This window comes from Armigeres subalbatus, chromosome 3 (genome assembly GCF_024139115.2).
Source record: "Armigeres subalbatus isolate Guangzhou_Male chromosome 3, GZ_Asu_2, whole genome shotgun sequence".
NCBI lineage: Eukaryota > Metazoa > Arthropoda > Insecta > Diptera > Culicidae > Armigeres > Armigeres subalbatus.
In genome coordinates this window covers 18,549,062-18,571,871 of record NC_085141.1, presented here as the reverse complement: position 1 = coordinate 18,571,871, position 22,810 = coordinate 18,549,062, and the positions used below count along the sequence as shown (strand labels likewise).

Sequence of the window (22,810 nt, the reverse complement as noted above, 5' to 3'; positions counted from 1 at the left end):
CTTTTTGGACAAAACAGCAGTTAGATCTTAGCAGTCTTTTGCAGCGAGTCATGAGTCTGTTATAATGTTAAGACGCAAATAACTGAATTGTTAATTAAAAATGATGTTGCACATTTTATATACCGAGAAACTGTTCTGTTTGTTCAAATAAAATAAATTTAATACATATATAATATAGACTAAAGTCTCCAGTTGGCCATGCGAGCAAAGGCGTTGGATTGCCAATCCGGAGATGGCGAGTTTAATTCTTGGCCCGGTCTAGGATGTTTTCGGGTTGGAAACATTCTCGACTCCCTGGGCATATGATGTATTTATTGTACTTGTCACACAAGATACATTCTCATGCAATGGCGGGCATTGAAAGCTTTTAAATAATAACTGAGGAAATGCTAATAGAAAGTGGAAAAGCAGGTCAAGTTCCAGTTGGAAAAATCGTTATAGGGATCACTTTGTTCCATGATTCCCGTTATAACTAAATCCAATCCAATAAATATTGATTTGATTGAAACAATATTCTTCCAACCGAGTAGATTTACGTAAACAACAACAACAACTGCAAAACTCACGTTCGTTTTTCAGTAAATTCATTGTCCGATATTGACATTTGTTTTGCAACACAGTTTTGGATATTCATCTAATATTAGCTCAGCAACAAGCTTAGATCGTAAAATCGAATCGAAATTGTTTTACTTTGGCAATACAAACTCCAACATTTATTAGCATCCACTTTCTCTCGTCCTCCCAGTTCCCGCTCAATACATTGATTCGATATCGAAAGTCCTCCCATGTCCTGTTGAAATTCACATCCCTTGGCTGGAGCATCCATCCATCCCTCCGCTTGAATCGGAAAACACAATCTCTGCATTCGAATTGCCAGTTTTGTTGACTGGACCGTTTGGTTTCTTCCGATTCCCCCAATAGACTCCCTTGATTTATGGACCCCTAAAAACCGCATACAGATTGATCATTTCACTGTCGGTTGCACTTTACGGCCGTGTATGTGCAGCAATAAGAAACACTCAGTTACTCCGAAAGGGGTCCTCGGTACGTCTCTCGGTTTGTTGTCAACTTCCCAGCCAGCCGCTCGTTCCACGTGGGCCCGTTTCCTGGAAGCTGCTCGGCGGTAATGTCGATTCCGATGATGATGATGTTGATGCAGAGTGGGAGTCGAGAATATGTGTACATATCGTTGAGTGACAGCACTGTGAGAAAATTTTGTACAAAAAAATGGTCAATCACAACAAAGGAATACTATTTAAAATTGATTTTGATTATAATCAATCCTACATTGAGTAATAAATATTTCTTCTACGTTGATGATTGAGCTCGTTGATTGATTCGTTCAAATTAATTATATTTGATTTCAAACATGAAATCGATGGAGAGACTTTTTAATTTTGACCATATTAGTCCCCGCAGTGAACTGGTGCTGACGACAATCCATGCCGAAAAACGGACGAATGATGATTGCAGCAGTGCCATAGACTTTTCCGCCTCGTGTCTTGCCTTGTAGGTGCCTCATAAATAAATATGACGTCGTAATTTCGATCGTGCTGATGGAGCAAAAGCGTTTAAATTTAATTTGCTCGTAAATGAGTAACGTAAGTGGTCGGGTGCGAACATATTCTTTCTTCCAATATTTCAATATCGAGCGAACCGGGAGTTTTAGAAGGGCTTCTACTTATGGGACTAGTAATTTGCAGGGACCTGTATTCAAATTACATGATTCAACGAATTTCATTTTCATTTTTATTCCTACGTCAGCAGAATGGCGTACCGTGCTACGAGCATAATTAATTTTAATTAAACTAACGAGATCCGGTGTTTCCGCCGCAAGTCATTTACTCCTTTCAGCGTCATTACAATCTGACCCGGTTGGATTTCTTCGAAGGTTTCCATCGTCGTCAGCGTCATCGGCTGCCCAGAATTCTCATTCATATATTTTTAACAAAGCAAGAAGACCGGAGGCGGTGAGCAGCCTAATGACTTTTTCATTAACCTTCCCCAAGTCCACTCATATATGTCAAATTATCAGACTAATTTTCTATTCCATGTTAAGAAAATAATTGGGATATCATGCTATTCCATTCACAAGACAGCCAAAACATTAATCCACTTGTTTAATACATTTCATTGAATTTCTATAGTATTCAATTTTGTCCGTATAGATATCAAAGTAGAAGTCATGATCTGAACAACAAACGACTGCATGGCTACACCCAACCGGCGGTTGTTAGATTTTCCAACAATTCTGTATAAGAATCTACCAACACCTGTATAAGAACTGGGCATATGCGAAATTGCTAGATTCTTATCCAAATATTGTATAAGAATCTAATAATTTTGTAAGTTTTTGTTACATTTTTTGTATGAGAATCTAACAATTTCGCATATGCCCAGTTCTTATACAGGTTTTGGTAGATTCTTATACAAAATTGTTAGAAAATCTAACAACCGCCGGTTGGGTGTAGGCTCATAGTTACTGTCGGGTTTTTTTGGATTCGCAAATGACCGAGGTACACACTATTGAGGCTGAACTCTATTTGGTTTTTATTGAGCATAATAGGATTCAAAACATATATTTTCTTGCGAGCTTGAGAGAATTATATTAGAAAACTATTGTTCTTGGTGATTAGATTTTGGCTAAACATGATTTTATTAGTTCGTCCCATTTCAACCCAACGTGATGTAAAATGTATCAATTTGATTATATCATCAGCGCCTTAGCGTGTAGTTGCCCAAGTTGACCGCCACCACGGTCTCCAGTCTTCAACAGGAGCCAAAATTAATTATTACTCTACAAAAAATACGTATTTTATCAGCTGGGCCATTTACTAACTGAACCGATTATGGATGGTCCAAAGGTGTATGACAGAGATATTTTAACTAATCTCGAGCAAACAAAAATATTTCTCCATTTCCACATCATATCATATGGATTGGACTTAGCTTTGATTGATATTCCGATTACTCAGTGACTTCTGGAACGAATACGAAAGAAAAAACTGAATGTATCATATTAAAACAGTATTTGGGAATCATGAAGTTTTTGGTAGGAAATAACGGACACAAAGGAACTTTCGGGAACATTATGTTTAATAGCAGTGTGCTAGAATAGTGAAGAATTGATTCAGCTTTTCCATTGGGATTCCTACATCCATAATCGACCAATGGATGAAAAACTTAATACTGTTATGGGTTCGTGAAGATTTTTGAAGAAAACTCCAAAGATGGATTTCCCCTGATTCGAACACATCAAATTTCGATTACGTCCACTAACCAACCCACTTGATCTAACAAGGATTAAGGCGATGTCGCTTTATTAACTCAATTCCATAAGTTCGTTTAAACAACCGACGAACCCACACCAGATTCGGATTTTTTTAGATCCGAATTAGTTCCAAAGCTAGTCCGGCCCACTCCAAAAAGTAGTTTCTCTCGATTCGACTAGGGCCGATTTAGATTTTTTTTTCAGAAATCGAGCGACTCAGTGTTACTTTTGACCTCCTGGACCGATTTAAACAAAATTGTATACACATACATATCAACCTTGAGGAGACGATCATATGGAAGGGTAATTTTGGAAGGGGGGAGTGTGTGGAGTAGGGTGGCTCAAATTAGTATGGGAAAAACTTTTTTCAATTTTTTGATGGGCCGCCCTCTTATTCGGTTCTATTTGATGCCCTGATGCTCTGGACAAAATTTCAGCCAAATCGGACAACGTTTGGGCGGTGCTAAACTCGTTGGAAGTTTATATGCAAAAATGTATGCAGAAACATCCAAAAACAGTAAATTGCAGCTGGACTACACAACTTACGATGAAGAACTATGATACTCATTCAGATCTTGGAGAATTTAATACAGAATGTTATGCAGAAAACCGCGAGAAGATTAGAGTTTGCCCGGCTAAGTTATTAGCATTTCTCTGAAGTGGGGTTTGAGCAAATTTCGTTTCTTTTACCTTTGAAAAGAAATAAATTCACCTCTACAACACCCCAGTAAAATACTAATATCTTTGCGTAATGAACTCTAATCATCAGGGATTGAGGAGGAGATGAGGAGGTTATCGAGATGTAAGAAGCAAAAATGTATGTAGATTGAAAGAACCGAGCAAACTATCGACATAGGAAGAGAGATATCGAGATACAGAACATCGAGATGCAGAGTCAAACACAGCAAATGGTTCAAATCTCTTCTCTGGATATTGATGAGTCCATAGTTCTGTTGATAAAGCTGGGATTCATAAATTTTAGAACATAAGTTTCCTCCCCTGTCAAACTACCAATATCATCATAAAGGTGTCGTATTGGTCTATCCAGTTTGAAGAATGACAGAACATCAACGTATTTTCGTCATAGTTTCGAAACCAATAAAAGAGACACTTTTTTCTCAAACACAAATCGTAAGCTTAGCAGAAACAATCTGCTATAGTGGAGTTCTAGCACATGGGCGTTGTTTTCGTTTGTTTCAGCCCCTACGATGATGGACGAAAATAAAAAATCAATCTCTATAAAAAATCAATTTTTAATTTTGTCAAAGGGTAACCAAAGGAAAAATCAAAAATTAAATTTTTGTTTTTGATGCCAAATTACTTAAAAATGCATGAAACGTCGAGATCTAAAGACACTTAAAACAAAAATATGAAATAAATCGATTTTTTCTCTTAGAACATTTTCGGGCCTTTTTTTCCAAATGATAAAAAAAAATCCATCGAATTTTAACACCGGACGATTCACAAACGTTTTCGTAGTCAAAAATATCCCCCTATTCTAAATTTGAGCTAAATCGGACATGGTATAGTGTTGTTCAAAATGAGCATGAGCATGTGCATGAGCATGATTGACCGCCCACGGTTGCTACTCCGTTATTGCCAGGTCAGCTGTAATTACACAGAGAACCAACAGATGAAGTTTGGGACTAACATCATCTTCAATGCGTAAGAACTGGTGACCCAAAAATAAGCAATACCAGCGCCGGCCGTGTCCGAATGCAGGTCAATTGAGGAATGGGTAGGAAAATGTTGACATGATACTCGCTTTGATAGAAGCCGACGAGTAATCTGCACGTAGGTATTGTGCAGGGTTCGTTTTGGTAAACGGTATGCCGTGTATAACGTGTAGTTTGATCAATTCTAAACATAGTCGAACGAACACTAATTATTTTAATTACTGACCGCACTAAGCAGAACAAAATTGTCGATGACCATCCGATCTCTCTGCTAACCGCACAAAGCAGAACAATATTTTCGATGACCGGCCGATCGTTCTGCTTACTGAAGCGAACTGTATCTTCACTTACTAATTAATTGACTCAACCGCACAAAGCAGAACAGCATTGCGATGATCGGGCGATCGTTCAGCTAACCGCACAAAGCAGAACAAATTATGTCGTGACAAGCCAATCGTTCTGCCTACTAAATAAATCACGACTGTACGTGACCTCTGAATGCTGAACATTTGTCTTTCAAGCAACAAACAAACATGATATACTTTTTTCACTTAATTTCGACATAAATTTGATACTCCTAAATAAACGTCTCTGAGACATGTTTTCAAGTACAGCATTGCGATTAATTAAATCTATTCACATATCGACCGCACAAGCAGATCAAAAGCTTCTGATTCTCGCGAACAATCTGCATATCATATAAAAACGCACTCTGATCTATTTTCTTACCAACCTAATAGGTACTAGCATTTCTACCACTCTTCAAAGAATTAGCTATGTCTAAAATGCATTTTCTACTAACAAAATGGAAAGCGAGGAAGATAGTTGACAAAAGAGATATATTTGAAATAGGCTATGAGAAGGAAGATTTGAAGATAGTCAAATAGAAGGCAAGCAAAGGCCAGAATAAATATATATTGTGATCTAGGGCTGTCTAATGGCTTCGTCTGACAGCAGCAAAAAGTACATGAAATGCTGAATCTAAAACCGGATCAGATCCCAGTCAATAATCACAATGCATTTGCAGAACATAAAACTTCACTTTGATGCTGTTTTGGTGCACTTCTGAATCTAAATCAAACCAACTGAAAAAATCTGATGAAATGTAGGAAGAAAAATTTTCTTTGACATTTTTTGGTATCTAAAATGTTTGCCAAAGTTTTACGATATGTCAGAAACTGTGAAACCTGCCTAAACGCAACCTTCCTGTGGCCCTTTCCACGAGACATCTTCAAGATGGGCCCAACACGAGTGTTAAAATGAGAATTTTTAGTGAATCTGGCAACAGTGAAATCGTGCGCCACTGAAACTGCTTCAGAAGTGTTTAGTTGTAAGTGAAATAGTGAGAAGATGTGAGGGAGATTTCTGGGCAGCTTGAATTGTACACTAGAATGTAAGTTTTTTGTATTACCGTTTAGAATTATGAACTAATAAGCAATAAATTATAGCTTTGAAGCTGTTCATCATGAAGACTGCTGTCAAGATGGTTTTATTCAAGCCAGAAACTCGCCCCAACATTCTTCAAAGATTCTAAAGCTCATCTTGAAACGATTCGCCATGGACGATATGAAAAGCAAGCTGCAACTGCTTGAAGAGCATCACAAGTCATGGCGAATAAAACAGCAAGAGGAAACGGCGAGAATCAAACAGGATTTCGAACGACGATTGGCGAAATTAAATGAGGATTATTTGGCATCGGTAAAGAAAATTGATTGTGATTTTAGTGCCAAAAAGGAAGCGTTGATAAAGCGGTACAACGAAAAAGGTGGCAGCACACGGACGGAAACTAAACAGCTCCTTGCAATCGGTAAAGTGTTACCGCAGGATGTCATAAATAGCATAGCCGATTTAGAAGAAAACATTTTCCAACATCACCATTCCGAACTTCAAACAACAGAAGAAATTCCAGCTTCTCGATGTGTTACTGATGATGTCAAGCTTCTAGAGACCGTATTCCATCAGAACGCAAACGTTTCTACTGCACCCGAAAAGTTTGCTGATGTATCTATTGTTTGCACCGGGATAAGTATAGTGCGAATGAATGAATCGACGCAATGGCAACAAGTGTGTCGTAAACCACATGCAACTGTATACAAGGCGGTGCGCGTTGGTAAAGATAAAGAGTGCTCTGTGCACGGCAAGTGGTACGAAAATGAAGCAGTGGGAGAATTAAAACTTTGTCTGCTAAATTATGAGATTCAATATTTTGTGGAATCGAAAATCTTCGATCCGGGAGGTGTATGGTTTATTACTCCTGGAGCAAACATGATATTAACACATATTAGTTAGATGATGTAAATTTATTAGTCGTATAATTATTCAGCTCGTTACCAGTTTCACGGGAGGGAGAATGTTAAAATGAGAATTTTTAGTGAATCTGGCAACAGTGAAATCGTGCGCCACTGAAACTGCTTCAGAAGTGTTTAGTTGTAAGTGAAATAGTGAGAAGATGTGAGGGAGATTTCTGGGCAGCTTGAATTGTACACTAGAATGTAAGTTTTTTGTATTACCGTTTAGAATTATGAACTAATAAGCAATAAATTATAGCTTTGAAGCTGTTCATCATGAACACTGCTGTCAAGATGGTTTTATTCAAGCCAGAAACTCGCCCCAACAACGAGAGTTCCGGATTATTGCCAATTCACATGCCAGGTACCGAAATGCGTAATACTGATGAAATCATAAATATCGTCACCTTCAAGGGTTTTCAGACGTGGGGTCTACTCATTATATAATTCTATGATCCTATATTCCCGAACACCGGTATTACCGAGTTTTCCAAAGATAGAGATATTAAGATTATACATACCTCCAAGAAAGGGCATACCTCTAAGCCCTCCGACCAACGGGGCAATCGAATCGGGAGAGCATAAATACACTGTCAGCTTCCAGGATAGACAGTAAAAACTGGGTTAAGTTCTTTAGGAATATTACCTCATAACAAAACACTGGTTCTCACGCCTTGTTGTAGCCACCGAAATGAAGGTGGGCTAGAAGCTGGAAGCAAAAAGTCCGACAAATTTGACAACGTGGTCTTGCTGGCTCCCTAGGAATGTTTACATGCAATTTCTTGTTGAAATTTAAAAAAAAATCTCCGTGAAAGCTAAGAAAAAACCCTGATTAATCCACATAGCGGTGATGGGGCCTTTCTCGTGCAAAATAGTATTTTGACAATTACTCTTGAGCCCATAGTCCAAACTGGGCAATCTTCAATAGAAAACAATGGGAGAATATTCTGCGTCGAATGCAACTTGTTGCGAGTAAATCGGTCAAGTGCCTGAAAAATGAGTGACACAGACACACACACAAACATCGCCTCAATTCGTCGAGCTGAGTCGATCGGTATATAACACTATAGGTCTCCGCGCCTAAAGTTATTTGGCCGTAAATTTCATTTGGTCAAAACGGTTGACCGAATAGCTCAATTGGTCGAATATGCCCCTTGGTTGAAATGATCGTTGTTTAGAAAGCGCCATTTGGCCGAAATGGATATTCAGTCGAAAGTTTCGTTCGGCAGAATTAGTCATTTGGGATATTTTCAAGTCATCAACGGAAGAATCCCTCGAACCTCGCCTGATAAGTCTCACTAACTTCTCTAGATAATTCTTTGAGTTTTACCAGAGTATATTCATTTGAAAATTATTTCTAGATTTTCCACTAGAACCACCTTGAAGTCTCGAGAATTATTTGGAATTACCCAGAGGAGCTCTTTGGATTTCTCAAGGAAAGTTGTTTTGAATTTCAGCGGAATGTTCGTCGGGTTTTACATGACAATTTGCCAAAAGGCCAAATGTCAATTACTGAACGGATGATAATCAGCAAAATAAAATTTACATAAACAATGCAAAATTTACATAAACAATTAAGAATTTTACACATTATACAAGTAAGTCAGCACTTTGTAAAACAAAAATTGCAATTATAGAAGAAGAATTTTCCATAAAGCTTAGCTTAGTTTAGCTTAGACTGACTGTACATATCAATGGTTGCTACTCCGTGATTGTTCAGAATGGAAGGGAAGAAATGAAGCAAAATTAAGCTTTCTTTTGGATGTTATGTTTTAATCGGTGCTAACAAATCATCATCAAAGAGTAAATAGAAATAAGATTTGAAAACCATTTCAACAAAGTAATGTAAAAAAATAGAGATGGTTGTTAGGTGCTTGGTAGATTCGTAAGAAAGATGTGTTAATATGAAGAGCGGTATTGTTTTCAATTACAGATAAAAGCCCTTAATTTTTATCCTTACTGAAAGTTTGATACATTTTAATATTTATTAATTTGAATATGTTTCGGGATAATATTCAGCGAATTTGATAAAGTCAAGTAGATTGTGAGAGTGGAATAGGAAGCTCCCTCAAATAATTTACTGCTGATTTAGGTCTGCGAATAGCTCTTTACGCACCTAATGGGACACCGACTTTATTTGTATTAGTTGAAATGTTTTGGGGTGATTTGCTTTGATCTCTAATATTGATCAGAGCAAAATCAAATAAAATGTTTGTATGGTACTTGGAGTATAATTGAATTTAGGAATTCAGGTATATTAATGATTCTGAAATTTTGAAAATACAACATGTTCATAACATGGTAAAAGGGCCAGTGAAGGGACGAAAGAGAAAATCACACAATATTGTTTATAATCAATGCAGAAAGCATGAGAATTGAAATCAAAATCACAATAAGAGGGCAGTTATAGTGGATGGTCTTTTTCTCAGCCTCGTTTCCGAAATTCGATTCAAAATACTGACCACAGAAAACACCGTTAGATTATGTATAGGAACACGGCAGGTCCGTCCATCGTCGTAGGGGCTAAAACCAATGAAAGCAACGTGCATTTGCTACTTTGCTACTATTAACTCCACTATAGCAGAACGTTTCTCCTGAGCTTACGATTTGGTACGTATGAGTTTTACAAAAAAGCGTCTTTTTTATTGGTTTTCGAGACTATGACGAACAGACGAAAATACCTGCCGTGTCCCTATATCATGTCGTTTAAAAGCTCTAAGGTAAAAGAGGAAAATAAAAACGATCGGTAACTTCTCGGGAGAAATCTGTGAATGGGTATACAAAAATATAAAGTTGACAAATATAATATAATTTCAGCACAATTGCAACAGCAAAATCATGATGCGAAAGTTTTCTGTTTTAGGACGTTTTGGATACGTCCATTCAGTCAGCTTTAATGCCATAACAGGAGCAGTAGCAGTAGCTGAAACCGGAACTTCTTCAAGAAAAAAAAAAAAAAAAGCGTTACACTTAACACGCACGCGATGCACACTAAAGAGGTGAACAGAATAGATATGCACTAGCACTTAACGGAGGCTTTTGTTAATGACCTTTCAATTTTCAAATAGAAGAATCCGCATAAAAAAAGGGAACGAGCACGTTCATCTTCTTATAAAGCACACCAATAATGAATCAATAACAGCTTCTTACTTGATACTTGATGGGCTACAGCTCTTCGATGAACCTACGCCGAATGGAGTATCCTTCTCCACTGGACTCGATCCTGGGCCAATCGCTTCCAGTCGCCCTGAACATTGAGCGCCCTCAGCTCCTCTTCAACTGCAAAAAGCCATCGTGTACGCGGCCTTCCACGAAGCCTGCGGCCTCTTCCGGGTTCTCTACTAAATATTATCTTCGCTTGAAGTTCTTCCAGCATACGAATAACGTGACCAGCCCACCGTAGTCTGCCGTGTTGAATAAGCTTAGTAATATCCAGCCCTTTATACACCTGGTACAATTCGTGATTCATACGGCGCCGCCAGATACCGTTCTCCTGTTTACCGCCGAGTATTGTCCGCAGCACCTTACGCTCAAACACTCCGAGAGCTCTCCGATCAGCCTCCTTTGACGTCCATGTTTCATGGCCGTATAAAGCCACCGGAAGAATCAGAGTAGTATACAACGCGAGTTTTGTTTTCGTTTGCAGACTATGGGACTTAAGCTGGTTACGAAGTCCGTAATAAGCCCTATTTGCAGCTGCAATACGCCTTTTCACCTCGCGGGTAATATCATTATCGCACGTCACTAATGTTCCAAGATACACAAATTCTTCTACCACTTCAAACTTTTCACCATCAAGCACCATTTCGCTACCACCACCACTAATGAACCCACGTTGATTGCCAGCGACAATATACTTCGTTTTGCTGGAAATGATCGTGAGTCTAATCCTCGCTGTCTCCCTCTTAAAAGGCACAAAAGCCTCTTCCACGGCACGGCGATTAATTCCGATAATATCGATATCGTCCGCAAATTCCTGGAGCCTATGCGATTTTGTGATAATGGTACCGCTTCTTTGGACACCAGCTCTCCTAATCGCTCCCTCGAGCGCTATATTGAACAGTAGATTCGAGAGCTTTAATCAATCTAAGGTAACAAATGACGTCGGTATTTCATCCGCAACCCTTACTCTTGATTTCGATCCGTCCAACGTTATACGAATCAGCCGTATCAGTTTCGCCGGAAAACCATGCTCAAGCATAATTTGCCATAATTCATTCCGTTGCACTGAATCGTACGCCGCCTTGAAATCAATAAACAGATGACGTGTCTGCAAGTTGTACTCCCGTAATTTATCAAGGATCTGTCTCAGGGTAAACATTTGATCCGTCGTTGATCGGCCCTCACGAAAACCTGCTTGGTATTCGCCGACGAAGGACTCTTCAAGCGGTCTCAATCTGTTGAACAGAATACGGGACATAATTTTGTACGCCGAATTAAGGAGGGTTATTCCTCGGTAATTGGCGCACTCCAGTCTGTGCCCTTTCTTAAAGAGAGGGCAAATGAGGCCGTCCAACCAGCTAGCAGGCATTTCCTCGTCTTCCCATATTTTCGACATAATATGGTGCAGAACTTCATAAAGCTCCTCACTGCCATGTTTGAGAAGTTCAGCCGGGAGCTGGTCCTTCCCCGCAGCCTTATTGTTTTTCAGCTCTTTAACAGCTTTTTAACCTCATCTAGTGTAGGCGACTCCACAGCTTGTCCATCGTCGCTAATATTTATTCTGCTCACCGATGCACCGTCACTTCCTCCATTCAACAAAGTCTCGAAGTGTTGCTTCCACCTGGCAGCCACTTCGGTTTTATCTGTCAGCAAATTCCCTTGTAGGTCTTTGCTCATGACGGGAGATGGCGCTGTCTTTCTCCGCACGCCATTGACAGACTCATAGCACCTCCGCATATCGTTCTGCTCCATTTTTTCCTGCGCCTCGCTAATCACTTGTTCTTCATATTCTTTCTTCTTCCTGCGGTGGGTTCGTTTTTCGGCTGCTTTTGCTTCCTTGTACCGATCTCTATTCGATCGGGTACCCAACACCAACATCCGGCTTCTGGCAACGTTCTTCTCGTCTGTCACTCTATGACACTCCACATCGAACCAACCCGTCCTGGGTCGCCTCTGTGCACTGCCTACCACTGTACTGTTGTGCTTACCGCTCCATGGTTTGACTCCCGTAGATACTTAGTTGATGTTGTCGCTAACGCTGATTGCACTTATCCGTTCGTTGAGCTTCTGGCGGTACGCAGCCGATACTCCTTCTGTCGATAATCGCTGGATATTGTAACGCATCGTTCGCTGTGATCTTTCGTTCGATACAGTTGACAACCGTGATCCAATTTTACTGACAACGAGGTAGTGATCAGAGTCAATGTTCGGACCTCTGAATGTCCGCACATCGATAACATCCGAAAAATGGCGCCAATCCACCAGAACATGGTCTATCTGGTTGCAAGTTTCACCATTTGGGTGTCTCCAGGTGTGCTTTCGGATATTCTTTCATGCAAAGTAGGTGCTACGGATGGTCATCCCTCTGGCAGCAGCGAAGTTTACTAGCTGTAGGCCGTTGTCGTTGGTAGCGGAGTGAAGGCTCTCCCTACCGATTATGGGACGGAAAAAGTCCTCTCTACCGACCTGAGCGGGGGTTTCCACCGCATCACTCGCTTCATCTGCTTGCTTATCACTACGAAACCAACTCCATGCACTGCTTTTCCGCCGCCGCTGTGATAGATGTTATATATGAATGCTGTGTTGGTCGTGGGGTCCTCGGCTCGGAATTCACTCTAACCTTCTGCAGTTCACGAGCCAAAAGGTTCACTCGTCCAGGTTCATTTAGGGTCCTGACATTCCAGGTACCGAGTTTCCAATCATAGTCCTTATTTCGTTGCCGGGTCGGTTGCCAAAAATAACGTTCTCTTTTTCTTCTATCTCCATTTTTCGTGGTATTTGAGAGGCTTCAGTAAGCTACCTTACCGGGATCGCGTTACCTACATCGCGCTGGTGGGGCTGCCTCCTTAGGTATAGCTGACGCGATACAGCATTTCGTTGATCAGCCGCTGGGAACCAGGTAGACGCTTTTTGAGCCGCACCTCCTGGTGAACAGACGCTCGAGGCGTTCCTTCTCACTCTAGCTGATGTCAGAAGGACAACAGTTCCCAGGCTGCACTACCAGCTAAGTACACAACCCTTAGCTGGCGGTCTTTTGTCATTGGACGACCCGTGGAAGCGTGAGATAGGGACTTGTGGGGACCAGAGCTCTATTGGGCGCTCCTTCCTTGATGTCAACCCACCATTTTGCAGCCCAATTTCACATAGATATTTATATAAATTTCCCAATGAAATTCGAACTCATTTCCGAAAAACGTTTGGAAGACAGTCTCAAACAAATTCGAACGAATTTCCGAAATACAAATTCCTAAATTTCTATGAAATTTCCAAAAAAAATCGGATAAATTCCCCAGATAATTTCGGATGAATTTAACAAAAAAATCAGGATGAAATTTTATAAAGAAATAAGGATGAAATTTTCGTTCATATTTAAATAAATATCTTTATGAAATCTGGATGAATTTCCTGATGAAATCAATTTCAGAAAGAAATTTTGATAAATTTACCAAAGTATGTCAGATGATTTTCCGAAAAAAATACTTAAATTTCTCAAAGATTTTTTTCCGAAAAATTAAAAACAAATCGGATGATTTTCTCAAAAAAATATGTTTGAATATTCCAAAAAAATTATGATGAACTCTCAAATAAATAAGATGATTTTCCAGAAGAAATTGTAATCAATGTCGGCTGAATTTTCGAAAAAAAAATCCGTTGAATTTCACAATTCTCAAACAAATTTAAATGAATTTAATAAATAAAAATCGGATGTGTTTCCAAAAGAAGCTCGAATGAATTTCCAAACGAAATTCAGATGAATTTCAAAAAAAAAACATCGGATGAGTTTCTCGCAGGAATTTGGATGAATGTTAAAAAACAAATTCGAATGAATTTCACGAAGAAATTCGGATGAATATCACACTGAAATTCGAATGAACTTTCCCATAAATTTTGAATGAGTTTCTTTTAAATTAAAAAAATGCCCCCAAACTAGGAAGACCTTTCCTTTAAACTTCGTTCTAAATTCAAAAGAATTAGAAATTTGGGAGCTTTAAGGGAGTGCTTTCAAGTACTTTCGACACTGGTAAAAATACGTTTTTTTACTTTCGCCACAGCATTAATTATAGCTATTATACCCTCCCACTGTTACAATTTACACGCTTCATTATTTTACACGCTTCATAATTTTTAACGCTTCATTATAATAACAAATATTTTCCAAACTTATTCATAAATCTAGCAGAGTGATTAGATATGGACATACAAATCTGCCATATTTGAATGATCTTTGCCATTATGACAAAAAGAGAACAGATAACTTACAAAAAGTGATGCAGAGTCATTCGGTGACTCTCACTTCACCGATTTCGTGTCCGCTTGGGAAATAAGTTTTCCTCTTGTTCTGAGATTTTTTTTTTGAATTTTTTCAATAGTATAATAACATATTGCAATTTCCCACTTGAAACAAAAATTTTATCACACATTTCGACCAAATGAAGACCGTTTGAAAAGCTCGGCAATCGTGTCAATATTCCACCCACCAAAAATGATGCCAAAAGTCGTACCGTCGCCAATGTTGCCCTCGTAGCTGTTGTCACGTTCCTTCCGGGGTGGCGCTCGACAATGAAAATTAAAACAATTAGTCCCGCAAGAAAATTCAGACCAGTTCTAAACGATCGAACAATTACCGTCCCGTGATAATTTTCGCGCTCTAACGTTTTCATTTGGCAGTCTTTGGCGAGCACGTAAGCAAATACTCATGAAGTGCTGGGGAGCCGTCATCGACGAGCATCGTCGAGCCAAATTTGGAGCAGCTCCGGAAATGCCAACCGGTCTCTTCCGAGACCGTACAGAAAGTTGAAAGGCAAATCGAGACTACGACGACGTCGTCGACGAACAGTCGTTGGGCTATTTCGTGGGAAAATTTATGAAAACGATAGCACTCTATTTGACCCCAGAAATGCTGTAGATCGTACAACCCCCCAGACCGACCGGAAGTTCTCACCCACAATCGGAGAAAAAATGCGAGAAAAGCACGGCGCTTTGTCTTTAGCAAATATCTGGATAATCAAATTGGATGGGGATGAACCAGAGTTGCCATGGTTCATTCTGTAATTTTATTGGACGATATTTAGTTTTCAGGCGTATATGTGGGAGAGCGACCGTATTTTAACTAGAAACACGCCTTCATTCCCTAATCGTTATTTATGCCTTTATTACAAAGACTATCCCTGAACCCAATTCCTATTGACATAAAATCGGTTCAATAAGCTTCATCAAATATCCATAAATGATAAATACCCCCTAAATTGTTTCTACTGACGGATTTGTATAAAGAAGTAACATTGAATCAAAAGTGAGTCGCTGGATGAATATTTGCCCCACATAGTTGAACTTCGCTCTGAAACGAGGATTACATTTCATAAGAAGTGTCTAGAGCCTAGAGGTACGTTTGCGTACGTTTTGACAATTTTTCCATGGGAAAACTGTCAAAACGGACGCGAACGTTGTGCGAGGCTCATCTTATTCAAATCAGAACCATTTTTGTAACATTTTTTCAGAATGATCAAATACAACGTTTTTTTTTCACTGTTTCTACATGGCAACTATTTGTTGTTTGTTTCGATTGTAAACTTGTACAATCTGAACAGTTGGCAACAACGGGTGGGAAGACATCGAACCGCGTTTTATTCTGAACTCCAGGCTCACCCATCCACCCTTGCTCGAAAGTCGACGGGCAGCATCGTTGCTGTCGATTGGAGAGTTTCGAACGTCGTCGGGGGTTAAAAGCATTTCCTCGCTACCACCGGCGGCAGTTCGACGAATATTAGGCTTGCTAATTGGAATCTAATTGCTTCTTTTGTGAATCAAGCCGGATGCTGTGCCACTGGAATATCGAAAGTCGTATGCATTTGTGTGTGTGTATGTTTTTGCCAGAGCTACATATTGACTTTTTGGCCCAAGCCGACTCTGTATGCTGTTTTGGTTGTGACAGCCTTCCTACGGCCTATCACTGCTGGATACCGAGGTAGGTGAGCATGTGGTCGGAAGAAGGTGACAACGAAAAACCCCAGGGGATGAAACAGAAGCAACAGTGTGGCAATCATTTGCCGTTTAATTTGAATTTTTCTTTATTAGTAGTGCGCTAGAGACAATAACCCAGAGCAAATTAAATATCAATTGAAACTAAGCTGGGATGAAAATACTTCTGCTGTATTTATGAAGATATTAAGGACAATTTAACTACTATGGAAAGCCATACTGAGATTCGTTGGATGTTTTGGTATACGTCTCGTTTTTATATTTGTGTTTCAATCAAAATTTCAATCGTTTTACAGATGACTTATAATTTGTTTTTGTCCTATTCCTTACTCAAACTAAAAACATTATCTGACACGCTTATCGTCTAATACATGTAATACATCTGTAAAGATCATCAAATAATAAATCTCTCTTTACTTCAGGCTCTATTAGGCCTATTGTTAGCCAACTTTACAATGCTACACAGTTCCAAAGGCGCAATCAAACAGTTGATCCGAAACTGTATCTAATGATAACATATTCTCATAGACAGGGCCTAAATTAACTAAATTATTTTTTTATTTACAGTTTTTGAAAGGTTGAAATTGGATTACATCTGCGGTTCTTTAATGCGTGATTGATTTTATTTTAGTTATTTTAATTTTCAAATAATATTATAGACTAGTCCTTTAGGTTTAAGGCCATGTTTGTCTTTGATATTATTGTTCTGATGATTTCGACTGTTTGCGATGTACTTCTCGGTGATTTATTTGGCATTCAGTCTGGTTTTTGAATGAAAAACAACTTTGATATTATTGACAAAAATAAAAGAGAAAATAGTTAACTGAGATAAGGTGTCAATGCTTTTGGCCCTATTTTCAAAACAAAATAGATTAGTCAACTGTTATGAAAATATTCCTTTTATTTTGAAAATTCACAAATACCGGCATCATTCAGTTCAGTATACATCACTCAATATTTTATCAAAATTTTGTTTAAATGTCAGTTTACAAACTATTTACGTATGAAGACAAAAATGATTGCCTCGTCGAAGGTTTTCAGCACTCAATTTTGTAAAGGTCCAACCCTGTTAAGCCTAAATCTGTCAACATTTGCTGCTAACCAATTAATTAAACTCAGTTCGTCAAATCGTCAATATTTCACTCTTTCCCGCCCTTGGGGGCTGATCCGTAAAGCAAACTGCGTACGCTTCATTTATCTAAATGCATCGTCAATTGTCGGATATTGCACCCTCTTCAAAGCCCGCCGAAACTCTGCTGCACTTGAATATTTAATTGAATTTGTTTCATCACACTAATTGTCCATTCTGTGCCGTGTCGTTTCTCCCATGCAGGCATCCCCTCGCTATCGTCATCGTCGTCTTCATCGTCTGTTGCTGCTGGCACCGTTGGAACATCCTCCGCCTCCTCGCCGTCGGTGGCGGGGGTTCAAACGGCCGGTTCTAATGCGGACAAGCCGTACTTTGACGACATCAACGCGCGGAACGTAACCACAATGCTGGAGGACACCGCCGTACTCAAGTGCCGCGTCAAGCACAAAGGCGACCGAACGGTAAGTGCGAGCAGGTCCCATGGTGGCGGGCGGGGTAGTGTTTCATTTGTGCAAGAGATTAGCGGGACGGGATTATGGGGAAATGGTGGGGCGAATGGGCGGCACCTTTGATGGAGCGGTAACATCGTTCGCGACACGACTCTGAAGAGTTAAGTAAATTTGTTAACTTTACGGAATGGGATAATTACAACTGTCAATGTGAGGCCGAAGGAAGGAGGCTTCCCAGGCTGAGCAGGATTATTTGACATATTTATTCAAGGCGACAATTTGTGGAAAATGGGTATTATTTAGTTAATTCAAGTAGTGCGTTTTCTCGAAAGTGATGTTGGATGGTCAGCGTGGAAGCGGAATTTGGTTACCTAGAGCTCCGAAAACAAGAGTTAGAGAATAATTTATACAATAATTATTTTAAGTAAAGGATCCACTAACGTTACTCTCATTTAGTTCCTAATTACTACCACCTGTCGTGGCCGAGCGAATGTCTTAGGACATCCATCGAATATATGAAATCTCATGGGCATGGGCTGTATACTCACCACGGTGTGCCTGTGACGGTTATTAACGAAAGAAAATGTCCATCCATTCTGAACTCGCCTTTCGAAAGATATAATATCCAGGCGCCTGCTATGAAAATTTCAAAATATTTCATGTAGGGAATCGAAAGTTATAGCAGCTACAAAATTGATGATGTTTGCGTTCGATATTTCACTAATATGTAACCATATATACCGTGAATTTCCTCCTGATTACATCCAAATAAATTATCATCAAATATGCAATTTGCAACCTCAATCATCTATAACCTAAAACTTATTATTTGAACAATAGAAAAAAAAATATCAAAGGATGTTAGAGATAATATTGTTCTAATATCAATGACAAAATAAACAATACAACCACAATACAGTATTCAAATTACAGAATTATTGCACTTCAATCTCCTAATCATACCAAAGTGTGAATATTGTCTATGACAGACAAGTAACTACACTCTGTATGATGATTCTGCTTTTATTAAATACTAGCAGACCCGACGAACTTCGTTTCGCCTAAAATTGATTTATTCTCTGATTAGTTCTCAAGTTATTCAGAAATTTGTGTTTCATTGGTATGGGAGCCCCCCTTTCCAAAGAGGGGGTCTCAAACCATCTTAAGAACCTTCCCCGGCTCCAAAAACCTCTGCATAATAATTTTCACGCCGATGGGTTCAGTAGTTTCCGAGTCTATAAGGTTCAGACAGACAGAAATTCATTTTTATGTATATAGAAGAAGAAGAAGAAGATGAAGATGATAATAGTTAGTAACACAGAATACCGCGCTGAAACAATTTTTGTCTTTCATGGGTACTGGGTAGTTAGTAAGACTAGTAACCAACATTTAAACAACAAAATTGATTCAGCGCGGTATTTTATATTACCAACTATTATCATATTTAATAAAAGCAGAATCATCATACAGAGTGTAGTTACTTGTCTGTCATAGACAATATTCACACTTTGCTATGATTAGGAGATTGAAGTGCAATAGTTCTGTAATTTTAATACTGTATTGTGGTTGTATTGTCTATTTTGTCATTGATATTATAACAATATTATCTCTAACATCCTTTGTTATTTTTTTTCTATTATTCGAAGAATAGGTTTTAGGTTATAGTTGATTGAGGTTGCAAATTGCATATTTGATGATAATTTATTTGGATGTAATCAGGAGGAAATTCATATATGGTTGCATATTATTGAAATATTGAACGCAAAAATCATTAAATTTGAAACTGCTATAACTTTCGATTCCCTAGATTAAGTATTTTGAAGTATTCATAGCAGACGCCTGGATATTACATCTTTCGAAAGGCGAGTTCAGAATGGATGGACATTTTTTTTCGTTAATAACGGTCACAGGCACACCGTGCACAAGTATGTCCCGAGAAAACCAGTAACTCTAGTGATACATAGGCTATGCACCAAACAGAATTTTGTTTGTGTGATTGGTAGCCTACTGTTTGAAAGTCGATTGCTATGATTGGAAGTTTGCAATTTATTCAAATAATTCTTGCTTTTATTCAGTATTTTTGTGTATTATTCTAATGCATTCGGCTACTACCACAATCCCGCTCACCTCTACTCTCTCTATGATTATTTTTGTTAAAAAATCGCTAAAGAATACTTTGTTGATTTTTTCAACTCTCTATCATGTTAGTCCCCAGAATATCGATCAAACAACAAAATCAAAAAATCTTCCACCATCGTTCTTTTCAATTGCTTCCATACTATTTTTGTGGCTCTTCGCCTATCTCAACGGAAGGCTAAACTGTTCCTCTTTTTTACGTAAACTACGTCTAAGGGGAAGGCTTGAATACATGGTGTAAATGGAAATTTCTAAACTGAGGACCGTCACGAAATCATGTAAGATTTTGAACATTAATAGCGCATTCATCTGTTGATGGATTTTTGAGATTAATATATTAATTGACTCAGAAACTCTCCACCAATTTGCCAGTTTTATTGTAATTTTTGATTATCAACGTTAAGCTAGGATATCGGACCATTTTGGCAGCACCATTGCTATTCCCGTCCGCAACATGAATCTCAATACGACCGTCTTCCAGTCAGTGCGGTTGGCTTTTGGGCTCTGCTTTTGTGCGATGATTCGCACCAGTTTGGCACAGCAAATAATTTTGAATACACCCAGGTTTTTTTTACACGGTTTGGTTTTGGTCGTTTAAGACCTTCAGCGACAATGAAGCAATGAATTAACCCCACCCCACCAAAAAAATCACAAAAAATCAAAGAAAATTCAGGAGGTATTTGAAAAGCTGTAAAAGTTCAGGTTAACCGAGAAATTAATTAATTCCAACCGCGTAAAAAAACCTGGGTGTACTCAACGACGTGTAAAATTGCAGCTTATCCCATCAAACGAATTAACATTCGATATTCAATTAAAAATGATTGAATACTTGCTTGTAAAATTTATATCGATTAAAAAGAATAGTGGAATCGATTGGATGTTGCGTTTATTTGCATGCTCCAAATATGTGCATTAAAATACATTAAAAATCACAACCTTTTTTTCTGTGTAGAGCCGAAGAAGTGACCGCGGTCGAAACAAAATATGCATTTAATACATAATGTGTATCGTATAGTGAATATAGCATAAAAAGTGATATACATACACGCGCATGTTTATGTAAGCATAGGATGCTCGATAATTAGCAAGGGAAGTGCAATGTGATAATGCGATGATCGCAATGTAAATTAACAAACATGTTCTGTTCAAAGATAACTTGAAATTATAAACCATTTTATGATGAACTGCAAATTATTTGTTCGCGCAACGCAAAACGGTTTGTTTGAGACCCTTCTCCCCTTTCTACCATCATCAGGCCACCGCGAGAATATCGGCTCCGGTACCAGCCTAATGCCTACCCTTTTCCCCACACACCACATCGTTTGTGTTTGATTTTCTCACCACACTGTTGTAAACATGATCAAACATGCACCCAAGAAGCCGACAGTCTAGCTAACTACAACGAGTGATAACCCCCGCCCAGTTAGCTATCATTCTCAAAACCAGCATACGCAACCCAGTCATCTGCCAACTATTTAAGAAGTGTCAATCAAAAATTTCATTCATTCAGTTTCTAACTTTGTACAGTCTACATCGAAGGAGAAAAATATAGCCTAAGAAACAAAACCCCGCCTTTCAATCCACCGGAGGAAGCCAGCAACAGCCTTTATAAAGGCTTTAGTTAATTAAAGCATAATTTTCCGTCGAGCTACCGGTCGTGCCCCGGCGTTCCTTCAACCGAAGGTTTTGGCCATCATTCCGGCATCCTTCATATGGAAGGAATCGCTGCCCAGCCCAGTTCGTCCCCAAACATTATTAATAATATTTTTTTAATACGCTCCAGAATCAAATCATCTCGGCTAAACCTTCGCTTCCATAAAATAGTGATACTTAAAATAACCGATTTATTTTTCAATAATTCGCCTTCCCAGTCACAAACAGTAACAAAAGCAAATCAGAATCTTGAGAGAAAATTTTCATTTGGCTGCCACTGATGCCATCCATGCGAAAACATATTTGCACCATCTCCCTCCGACGCGCGTTTTTTCCCCGTAACGCTGGGTAGACAGTGGTGTGTTACGGTGTAAGATCTACCACGGTCACATTGCATTGTCAGCTACAGGCAAATCCTGACGCAACGCAACGAATACCAACGAGGGTGTCGCTGAGTCTGGGGCCTCTCGTTAAGCAAGTACTACACCAACACTTCCTTTCTCTCCCAAGTTACGGTGAAGATGGGCGTGGCCAGGAGTAGTAATCCTCATGCTTTTGTGATTTTTATCCTAGATTGAAATCAAGGACCACACCCACCTTGATTTCTGATAGCCATCTGAATAAGGATTTTAAAAGAAAAACATGAGTATCGCTAGTGTCCAATCTACGAAGTACACCGTAACTATGCTATGCTATGCTATGTTATGCTCCCTCCGACGTGCGTTCATGATTCTACTACGGATAGTAACTTTCTGGTGTCGCAAAGCGATTAATTTGCACTTTGAACAAAATACTTCACGGAAGAACCTTCCCTTGTATAAAATGATAGTCCTGAAAAGAACCCATTTATTGGTCCTGCAACCTGCAACAATACCAGATCCTGAACCATGCAAGAAAATTTCACTGGAGTGCCACTGACGACGATAGCCACTCGGTAGTTTGCCGCTAAACAGCAAAGATGCAGAAACCACCGCAATCCATGCTAGGACGTTCTGTGCGCTATCCGTGACCATTCATCGTGGATCATTGTACAGAAATGACGTACGAGTGCGAATCAGTGGCGTAGCCAGAAAATTGGTCTGGGGGTGGTTTTCCGAAAAAAAAAA

At 39.1% G+C, this 22,810-nt stretch overlaps 2 protein-coding genes across 2 annotated transcripts in view; both read left to right on the top strand.

Annotated features, from left to right (window-relative positions):
- The window catches only part of LOC134219303 (uncharacterized), a 621,614-nt gene that overhangs the window by 316,985 nt on the left and 281,819 nt on the right, over window positions 1-22,810 (top strand). The window contains exon 5 of the mRNA XM_062698024.1: window positions 17,710-17,927. Coding sequence (XP_062554008.1) covers window positions 17,710-17,927 — 218 coding nt within the window. The remainder of the gene's footprint in view (window positions 1-17,709; window positions 17,928-22,810) is intronic.
- Window positions 6,241-7,430, top strand: LOC134224875 (uncharacterized). Its single transcript, XM_062704512.1, has 2 exons — window positions 6,241-6,340; window positions 6,396-7,430. Exon 2 carries the CDS (start codon window positions 6,505-6,507, stop codon window positions 7,234-7,236), a length of 732 nt encoding a protein of 243 aa, XP_062560496.1. The 5' UTR covers window positions 6,241-6,340; window positions 6,396-6,504; the 3' UTR covers window positions 7,237-7,430.